Source organism: Pogona vitticeps, chromosome 4 (genome assembly GCF_051106095.1).
Source record: "Pogona vitticeps strain Pit_001003342236 chromosome 4, PviZW2.1, whole genome shotgun sequence".
Classification (NCBI taxonomy): Eukaryota; Metazoa; Chordata; class Lepidosauria; order Squamata; family Agamidae; genus Pogona; species Pogona vitticeps.
In genome coordinates, this window is record NC_135786.1 from 62,352,327 (window position 1) to 62,363,095 (window position 10,769).

A 10,769-nucleotide genomic window follows, 5' to 3' on the forward strand; every position below is an offset into this window, starting at 1 on the left:
TAGCGCAGGCACATTAGGCTCTTGGTTTTACTGTTAGGAAAATGCTCTGATCTGTGAGCCACTCACTGACCTCTCTGGGAGTATAAGAAAAGTACATCTTCCTTTGCAACACTGGCAGAAAAATCTTCATCCAGCATTATAACAGATACAGGTATATTTGGCATTTAGGATTACAGATTGGTACACTTGGAAGTGTCTCCCAGATGCTAAATACTACATATCTTGGCGATGCAGCTAAAGCATCCCTTATAAACCATCCAATCTCTGTTTAAACATTTTGACGGAAAGTTCACTATGCCTTGGGGCAGCCCACTTTGTTATTAATAGCTTTGTCTATCAAAGAGTTTTGCCTAATGTTTACTGGAGGGATTGAGAAGATCCATCAGTGGCAGCCAAAGGCCATTCTGCCTACTTGCTTCCCTGGATGAACTGCTGTGAGGTCACAAAACACTGCTGTAGGCTTCACCACTGTTGTACAAAATCCCTTACAGCGCAGTGGATACATAGCACTCTCCCTAAACTGACTTGTAGAGTTGTTGGGAGGATAAATGGGAGGATCTGTTTCTCTTCCAAGGATAAAACCTGGGACACATGCACACCTCTCCTCTTGGCACCTTTTGCTGGCATCTGCTAATGCCAAAGACTGAAAGGCCTCTTGAGAGATCCTGTTTACTTTTTGGGAGGCGCTTGGTGTTTTAGCTGTTGTTAACTTTAGATACTGGCTAAAGTACATAGACCATTGACTCCAGCTTGAGCAAGTGCAAAACTTTCAAATGTGAGGAACTAAATACAAGTAAGAAACTTTTCTTCTAGTCACACAGAGTACTGTAGAACTAATTTTACTATTTTTACCACCGGGAGGTGATGTATTCATGAAGTTATTCATAACAAATACGCCTGTTTTTCATTTTTCTTGCATAATTATTTTAGTAAAAGATCTCTGCATACCTCTGGATCTGGAAATGCTAGAATTCTAAATACATTCGGAAGCAAAGCCTGTTGAACTCAATGGGACTCAGGGACAAAGTGGATCTGACAGAAATAGGTTGATACATTTAAACATAGAAAAACCCCAGTCATACACATAGAGAGTGAGGGTACTTAGTTTTAATGGGAAAATGGATGTGTTGGTGAAGAGTACAAAATGTTTCCCCAACCCACAGCTGTTCACTGCTTGCATTTTTCCTATTGACTACGTGACCTTGGCTGCTTTAAAAGTACTTGAGAGAGAAGGGCTACAAAGAGATATGTGACAGATGAAGGGTGGACTCAATGTCTCTGCAGCCTACACCTTGGTTGTTGAAGTCAGACCAGACCTCCCTGTTGCTGCCTGACTGGGATGTTAGTATAATGAAATGCAAGATTGTCTGTGGGAATTTTTCTAGGAGTGGAGGAGGACAAAGTTGTGTAGTGGCATCTTAGCATAACTTGTGCGCATGATGCATGCCCCTACAACACATTGCACCTATGTGTCTATATTAAAATAATGAAGACATTTAGGTTTGAAGGAGGCAAGTGCTTTCTTACAGATTAAATGCCCCAAACTTGTGGGGTCTGCTGACTTCATTACAGCTGAGCAAGGAAGTCACGTAGGCAGAATGCATCAACCGAATGCCTAGCTTTTTAATACAGTTAATTTATGCATGTGTCAGTTGTTGCTAGGCAGAACGTACTTGATGCCTCATTGGTTGTAATGTGATTCCTGTGTAACCTAAGTTCTGAATAAAGGGAGGTGCCGGGCGTGGCCAAGTAAGTTCCTTTTCCTACAGGCACAACCGAGCATGCTTCGTTTTTGAATCCCTGACTGCAGTCTCCATTGCTTTTCTTCAGAGTATTCTCCCGTTTACTGATGTTAGAGCTGGACTCTGACACAAACTGCCACTGTCGTGCGTAGCCCATCCCTTACTTCTGAGCAAATATGCATGAGATCAGGTTCTTAAGATTCATATCACTGTTACCTATCTCCACGTTGTACTTCCCAATCCTCTTCTGTATTCTTCTGCTCATGACCTCTGTTACTTGTTCTACCTTCCAGGTCTTGATATTTGGTCTTGAATCACATAGCTAAACTGAAGAGCCCAGTCAAGCTTCTGGCTTGCTGCTGTTCACAACCCTTATGACATCATAAGGAGTTGAGATATTGTGTCATTAGCCTGCATCAGAGGATGGATCATGAACTCTAAATTAACTTAATTCAGCCTTTAAAGTTTCATCTTCTGGCAGCAGAAATCAAACTCATCCTGATGGCTTCATTCATTATTAATAGTGTAGTTGTTTTGTTGATCCTGGCTAGTTCTAAGGCTGGTAACTGTAGTTTCACATTTTCGTAAAATGGGAAACCATGTTCAATGAGAGACTTTCTAATTTTATTCAGGCATGCTGCAACGGGAGGAGATAAAGGGCTGCATGCATATTCAGAGGACTCATTTACAACTTATTAAAGTGAGATATAACCATCTAAACTTGAGCTAATCTTGGAACTTGGCAAAACTGCCTAACTCTCTGCACTGTGACTAACACTGCCTGAACACAGAGATGTTTATATATAAAGTGTATATATATATAAAGTGTAAGAAGGTTCGTTGTTTACTTTAGGCTGTTCCTCTTCAGGCAAAATAAAAGATGAGTCAGGATTATTATTAAAGGGACTTTTATTAATACAACTTGTACTTTCTTCCTTGTTTAACCCAATAGAACTGTGTAATGCCAATTGGGGAGGAGAACACTCCCAAAACCACATAAGAGATTTTTCGTTATTGCTATCTTTCAGTAATACGTTTTTGCTGACTTCTCCTGCTCAGTGGGTGGTTTCAGGTATGCACTGCAGACCACATATATGGTCCCGCAACATGGGTGGCAGGCCCATTCTCCTTCTGTCATTTTCTCTTTCACTGTGGCTGGATCTACTCGGAGTACATGACGCTTCGGACCCCTGCCCTTGGGGTAGACTAATACCGTCCATTCCTCCGGGCTTAGTCCTGGTATTATGGGTCTCGCTTTCTCTTTGGCTATTCTCTCCTTCTTCATCTACGTTCATTGATGTTCTCTTTCTAGGTACAGAGAATACCTGAGTTTCTTTATCTTCTTTCTTTGTTAGGTTTTCATTTATAACGGTCACTTTCTCAGTCTCTTTAGACAAACCACCTTCTTCAGTCGTCAGAAAGACGTCAATCTTTTCCCTCACACCTCCTAGCTCCTTCTTTTCTCCTCCCTGGGCTATTTCTAACGTATCTAACCGCCTTTCACTCTCGTGGCTTCCTCTGTCTCGTCATCCCTATCTCCTCCGTGCGATCATCTTCCTTTCCTCCAGCACGTCTCTCTGTCTCTTGCTCTTTCCCTTGTTCATCCCCATTCTGATTTTAATGTCTCCCTTGTTTGTTCTACCCTAGGTGCTTGAGGGGACGGCTCACTCTCTGACTCGTCCTCACAATCAGTGAAACAATATAAAATACAGTGGTGCCTTGATTTACAAATGCCCTGACCTATGAACGTTTTGAATTATGAACAGCTCCGGACGCTAAATATTGCTTTGAGTTATGAATGGAGCTTTGATTTATGAACAACAACAAAAAAATCTTTCCTGTCTTTTTTTTGACCTAAGTCCATTTTAGGTCAAAATAAGAAAAAAGAAAAAAATCTCCCCCTAGTGGAAGAATATGGATTAACTAGCTTTGCATTAGTTCCTATGGGAACTAATGCTTTGACTTATGAACCGTGCCTTGACATAAGGACAAAAAACAGCTGGAACAGATTAATCGGTTTTCAGTGCATTCCTATGAGAAACAGTGCTTTGACTTACAAACATTTTGACTTATATCCACCATTCCAATACGGATTAAGTTCGTAAGTCAAGGCACCACTGTAAAGTCACAGAGCTATTAATGATTTCCTGCAAATATTTCTATGTTGATTTGTGCTTCTTTCGTAGACCCAGAACACCAAGTTGTGAGGTTAGGATGGCTGGGACCTTTTGCTTTTGAAAATGATATCTTAGATTGCAGTGCTTTTCTTTGTGCAAATAAAGGCACATGTCCATTCCACTAGTTCTTGTTTCCCGTTTTAATTCTCATGCTTTTTTTTTTTTCATTTTCTGAAGGTGGGATGGTACAATGAAGCTGTTCCTCCAGCTTTTCATTTGCCATACTCAGAGAACACATTGGCGTTTGTGGTGCTCAGCATTCCTGCCATGTTTGACAAAGCCTTCAAACCCTTCTTGAGGAATCAACTGCTGAAAAAGATTCAGGACCCTGTGGATCAGTGTGTTTCATACCACCTCTCAGTGGTTAGACAGGTAAGATAATTTAAGGCATCATTTCATTTTGTGGCCCTGTGTGAAGGAGCAGAGAGTAGAAGTGTGCCGTCCTTAACTGTAAAAGATGTAGTAAAAGAAGAAAAGACGAATGAAGGGGATCAGCAAACAAACACAATGACAGTTGCAGAAAAGACGGGAGAATTGAAATTGGATGATGAAGCGGCAAAGACTGAGGTTTGCTTAGCAGAGGGATTGATAGAAGGAGAGTGGGCGGAGCAAGAAGTAGCGGTTTGGGAGGAAGATATAAATGAAGAAGGGGTTAGATGGTTTAGTTTGGTAGTGGAGGATTATGAGAAAAAGAAGAGGAACGCAAAAAGGTGTTCGAGAGAATTCGCACCCAGAACCTTATGCAGGACTTCCCGAACTTAAAAGTGGATGGACTCTTGCCAGACCCGGAGGTAGAGAGAGAGAAACCAAGCAGATATGTAACGAAGGAATGGACTGTAATTGTGGCACCTCGCGAAATTGAACTGCAGCATGAATGGGAAGCCTCACAACATCAATTCCCTGAAGGACCGGATGAGAGAGGATGGGTACGCCATACATGTTATGGGACAATTTGTGTGATTCGGAGTACCCCTCCCCAAAAACCAGAACCCAAGGAATGGCATGGGGACTCCCACCATTGAGTCCATGGGATTACAATAAGAGTTTTACTTCTGACAGTTGTGGCCTGTTGCCCGAGTTGAAACCGTTTGACCCTATAAGTGATGTGCTGGTGGATGGATGTTGGTGGAAATAAAGATGAAAGTTTGAAAGTTATCAAGATGCTTTATTATTTCCCGCCAAAAATGAGGGGCAGTCCCAGGGAGAAGAACCTGTTCACACCCTGATTGACACCAAGGCAAAACTACAAGTACTTCAGCATCCTGTTCCCAACAGTAACCAGATGGCATGCTTCTATTACCAAGACCTGAAGGTAGCAGCATTCCCCTGTTGCCCGCCCATAAGCATTCAGAGCAGAGCTTGAGAAAATTTACTATTTTGTTGTTGTTGTAGATGTTGTATTTTCCATGTTCTTTCAATTAAGATTCAAGAGAGAGAGAGAACGTTGCTTTCTTGGTCTCCGGCTCCCAAAATACTCCAGCGTGTGTGTATGCACAATATATATAAACACATGAAGCTAGCATATTTATAATAAAGTACATCCCAATGATGTAGTAGTTTGTCACATGCAGGACATTTTCTATGTAGTGGAAAATTCAAAATTAACACTTACAAACCTTAATTTCAAGAGTTTTTCTACCTCTACTGCCTCTTTTTGTATCATAATAAGATGGTCTTTAGTAATTATTACTATAGATAATTGCAAAAATGTAACTACTATTATACTGTATGCTCCTGCTACCTTTGTTTGGAAGTGTGTTTTGTGGGCAAGATAGCTGTACCCAGAACTTGCTTCAGCTGTTGCCTCTGCAATAATCCTGTTCCTCACTGTGTTAGGTGAAACATGCTCAGGAATGTATAATCATAATTGCGTGCCTTCAAGTTGATTCTGACTTATGGCAACCCTCTCCAGAGTTTTTTAGGTAGAGAATATACAGAAGTGGTTTACCATTCCCTCCTTCTTGAGGCATCCTGGGCTGTGCAACTTGTCCAAGGTTACACACAGAGGCTTTACTCACAGAAGGCACTGTGGAGAATCATACTTCCAACCTCTGGATCTGCAGTGAGGTGCCCAAACCACTGAGCTATCTAGCCAACTCCAGGTGATCAGATGATGTATGAATACTTTAATGGTACTGGATGAAATCATTCTTGAAATTCTAAGGCAGAATTTGAGAGTACCTGAGAGAACAAGATGACATATGCCTCAGATCTTCACCAGGGGGTTGCACTGGAGACTACAAAACCAGGGATTTAGATGAGGAGTTGGGAGGCAAGAAAATTTGGCTCCACGCCTTTCAACTTCCGTACACTTACAGCTAATGCTCAGGGCTTGAAAAATGCAGTCATCCACTTGTCCGTGACAAGTGAAAAATGCTGCTCAATGAGTCACAGCTCCCTCCCTCCCTGCCTCCTTCCCCTCTGCCTGTCTCTCTCTCTCTCTCTAATCCTGTAGTCCTCCCCTCCCCCCTTCAATTGTAAAAGAAAAACTGCCCTCTTCTCACAAGAGAGTTCGAGCGGTAGATAAAGATATGGCTCTGCAGAAGAATGTAGAGTAGTCCCATGCTGGAGAATATGGAGATTCCCTGCTCCCAATTTCAACCAGACAAGGACACATCCTGGGGTGAGAGGGAACCGTGGCTCCTTAAGAGGCCGGGCACTTTTGCTTTCAGTTTTACTTTTGCTGGAGACATTCAAAATAAAGGAATTCAAAATACAAGCTTGATGACCCCACAGGCACGCAGGTAATAAAGCAACCCAAGTCTGAGGGTATAAATCAGTGATTCCCAATCCCAATAAATTGCAAGGCTATAGTGTTGACTGGTGAGATTTTTGACTGACTGGTGAAATATTCTAAAATTTTTCAAGCCCTGCTCATTCCTGTGCAGGCTCAGATCTAATAAAGACTCTTCTTTACAGAACCTTGCAGATGAGCAGATGGAGATCATGTATGACTATGAGATGCTGCCCAATCGGAAACCTAAATTCCTGGCCCAGACAGCAGCACACGTAGCCGGTGCAGCATATTACTACCAAAGGAAAAATGTACAGAAGGATCCGTGGGGAACAAAGGTGATCTTTCTTCTTTTTTTTCAAGTAAATTGAACTATATGCCAGATCTGAAGTATTTAAAGAAATGCTGCTCAAAATCTATTAATTAGGTTAATTATTCTAAGGATGCAAACAAGTACAAACGTTTTTGGGCATAACACCACTAAATTAAAAAAGCTTATTTCCAAGTAAACATGCATAGGACCAAGTTGTAAGGTTCCATATGGAAAACAGAGCCACCTTGTTCTTTGTATAGGTATTCCTCTAGTGGTGAAGGACATTTGTTTGTTATAGTATGTGATTTTCCTTACTTAGGTATCTTGCACTTAGCAGGTTTTGTTTTATGACTGTTCTTTGGAAGATATTGTCTGGTCAGGCAATCTGGCACCTGAACATCCTCGCAAGAGCCGTATAAAACTTTGTAGACTTCTAGTGGTAAACCACTTCTGAGTATTCTCTACCTGGAAAACCCTGAAAAGTCAGAATGGACTTGACAGCACATGATGATGAGAAAAATTGGAAGCCTGTGTTTGTGACAGATGGCATTTGTTCCCAAATAAGGATTAATTCCAGAATTAATCCAGACAATAATTGACAATCATATCAACATTAATCTGAGTGTCAAGATAAAAACTATTTTCATTCTTGCAATAATTCAGTGCAAAATCAGCTTGTCTAATTCTTCAAGCTTTATTTATCTGCATTGCTTCTAGCTTCCATATCCACAAAATACTTCAGAGTTGCAAATATCCAAAGGTCTTACAGCTATAGGAAGAAATACTTTTAAAATTAATGAAAACTGGACTTAAATTTCAGATGAATACTAAAGTCATAATTCAGTCCAAAATGCACGAGCAAAACTATAATAAAATATCAAAAATAGTGTTTTAAGTTACATTATAAAAATGCTAGAGCTTATAGTAAAAATGCACATTTAAAAACAAAAGACAGTGCATACTTCTAAAAAAACATTAAAAATAAAACACATTGTAATATTTAGCTTTTAACCATATTAAAATGCACATATACAATTATGCTAAGTGCTCACTCAGCCAAGCCAGTTTCTATGGAGGAAAATCCATTGATTGTCTGCTCTTGCTGTTGCTACTACTAATTTTAAATTAGAGTGCCATGAATTTGTGATGATGTGGTGAATTCTGAACTAGTGTATGTGTTTCTTTTCTCCCTATATTTATAGTTGTTTCACTTGTCCACACCTCCCCCTAATCTGTAAACAGTCTCTTTTCCAGAGATTTCTTGGAAATCCAAGAAAACAATTTTTAGTGATTAATTGTTGTTGTTCCTACTGTAGCTCCAAAGTTTGCAACTTAATATGTGGCAAGCTACCACTATGGCAAACATCTCATTGTTTTAACTTAAAAAGTTACAGAGCCTGGAGTAACAAAGGTCTGTATCATAAAAGGTCTGGAACCCCAGAATATTACCACAGAACCTTGTAGCTCCAAGATACTGAAATTACAAACAGTGTATATTATAAGACCTGCAAACACAAGCTCTTTATTTATAAATTTTAACATAAATAATTCAGCTGCCAAGGTCTTACTGTTCAGTAACCTTGCTCAGCTGGGGAGCCAGCTAATTGTTTTGAAAATACTATACTAACTAAACTATTATTCAAGCCTCAATTTTGAAAGCACTTTCATTTTCAGGGCTATTTTTCGCATAATCCCTCTTAATTTTTTTAAACATTCTATACACACAAAATTTCAAACCTTGACAATGTTAAACACTGGCTTAGTTTGCAAATTTTATTTCTAATGCACTTACTGTATCTCTGAAAAGATATAAGTGGCTGAAATCCTGTTGCACAACAGTGCCAAGTGTAAATGGGACTGATGTCATTTTTTAAAAAATTTAAAAGTTCTTATCCCCCTCTTCAGGTTCTGAGGCTGCCTAGGGACCTCTTTTGCTCCAGGAAAGCTTTTGGGAGCCTCGGGATGCCAGGTTGTGGGGCAGGTTAAGCCTTTAATATCAGAAAATTGACAGTATTCCCACTGCTGGCAATGTAGCAGCAATTTGATAGAAACAGAATCAACCCCGGCCCAAATCCTGTTATTAAGTGTGCATTAATCTTAATATGGAACTTAGTAAATATTCTGGCTTTATTTGTTTATTACGATACCTTGCCTTTTGAATATTAACAGATCTTTAAAGAGTTGTGCTTTCTAAAGCTCAGTCTGTTTTCTTTCTCTCCAGAAGATCTATGGCGTCTGTGTCCACCCCCATTATGGAGGTTGGTTTGCCATTCGAGCTCTTCTGCTTTTCCCAGATGTTGAGGTACCCTTCCTGCTACAGACCAACCCAATTGACTGTGTTACAACTGAGGAAGAAAGAATAGAATTGCTGGAGAAGTTCAATTTCCACTGGCGGGACTGGAGCTACCGGGACGTTACTGAAGTGAAGGAGAAGTATTCAGAAGAGCAGAAAACCTATTTTGCAACTCCTCCAGCTGAACGGTTAAAACTGCTGAAACTGCTAGGAGGTTTTCAGAGAAATGCAATACACTGAGTTGCTGTTTTCAGTGTTCAAGAGGGACACACAGCTTACACTGTTATGCTCCCTGTATAGGGACAGTGCTTGATGGTGTACTTGGTGACTGAAGCTGAAATTCAGAATATGCTTTTTGCAAGAGGAATTCCCTTTTAACACAGTAAAAGTTATTTCTGAAGAACTGAGCTGTAATATTAGTAACAATAGAAGCCTGCCAGTTCAGGAGTAGAACAGTACTTCTCCACTCCCCCTCCACTGACTGGAAACCTCTAAGAAGGGTTTAGAAATTTTATTCCTTTTCCTTGAAATTTTCATTTACTGGTAGTTTGGGGATGTTCTTTTGTGTGGGTGTGATGCTTTGGCGGTTATGTAAAATCAATTGCCTTTTGTTGTGAGGTCAGGAGACATTGTTATGTAAATTGTACTTTTGTTATCCCTTGGGAGAAATTTTCTAGAAAGCAAGTGTTTTGAAGGAAATTATCAAGTCATTTTTACAGTTTAAAATCACTTCAGGTGCTTCATTTCTTGTTTCTCAATACACATTCTGAGAGTCTATATCCCTGTCTTTCTTTTTCTCCCCTCCTGGATCAAAGCACTGGAGATGCTAACCTGTGTGGTGAAGGGGAGCTGATGGTTGTAAAAATGAAGGGAGCAAAAAAGCATGTTTTTTTCTGATTAAAGTATTGTGCATCATTCATATTGTAGTGCAAGGCTTTTGCTGAAATAACAGGAATTAAAACGTTAACTAGTCTCTTCCTGCTTAGAGCTATATTCTCTATTATATGCAGAGTAATAAGTAGTTCTGGAAGAATTATTGACAAGGGTATACCTTGCTGTTAATGTATGTTAAGCAAAAGAAAATACCAACAATGCTAAATGAAACTTACGATGATGATAATGATGTACCTTATCTAGGCTATATGTTTACAAGCCAGTAGCTGAAGTCCAATAGCAAGTTGCAGCTAGAGCAAACCAGTTGAATCACTGGAACTTACCTAGATGTTGAATCATTAAATCTCTTTGGATTTAATGGGCCTGCTCTTGTTGCTTACTACTGGATTTCAGCCAATGTCTACAATAGAAAAGGAAACACTCTTAGGAAGGGTGCATCAAAATACTTATATGGAAGCCCTAATTCTTAATAAATTACATAACCATTTCATGAGCAGGTGGAATGGCTACTGAGGGAAACAGCTTTGAACAAAAAGAAGACAAATGGCAATCAGCCTCATTTGAGATATAAGGTGGGCCTTACTGTTGTTTTATGTCTTTGGTACCAATAATGCTA

The 10,769-nt window shown here is 39.9% G+C and overlaps 1 protein-coding gene across 2 annotated transcripts in view; it reads left to right on the plus strand.

Moving 5' to 3' along the window:
• The window catches only part of MMACHC (metabolism of cobalamin associated C), a 26,316-nt gene extending 16,082 nt beyond the window's left edge, over window positions 1-10,234 (plus strand). For both annotated transcript variants that reach the window (XM_020783312.3, XM_072997557.2), the window contains exons 2-4: window positions 4,097-4,291; window positions 6,839-6,991; window positions 9,188-10,234. In XM_020783312.3, coding sequence (XP_020638971.2) covers window positions 4,097-4,291; window positions 6,839-6,991; window positions 9,188-9,499 — 660 coding nt within the window. In that variant the 3' untranslated portion in view covers window positions 9,500-10,234. The remainder of the gene's footprint in view (window positions 1-4,096; window positions 4,292-6,838; window positions 6,992-9,187) is intronic.
• The last annotated feature ends 535 nt before the right edge of the window (window positions 10,235-10,769 follow it).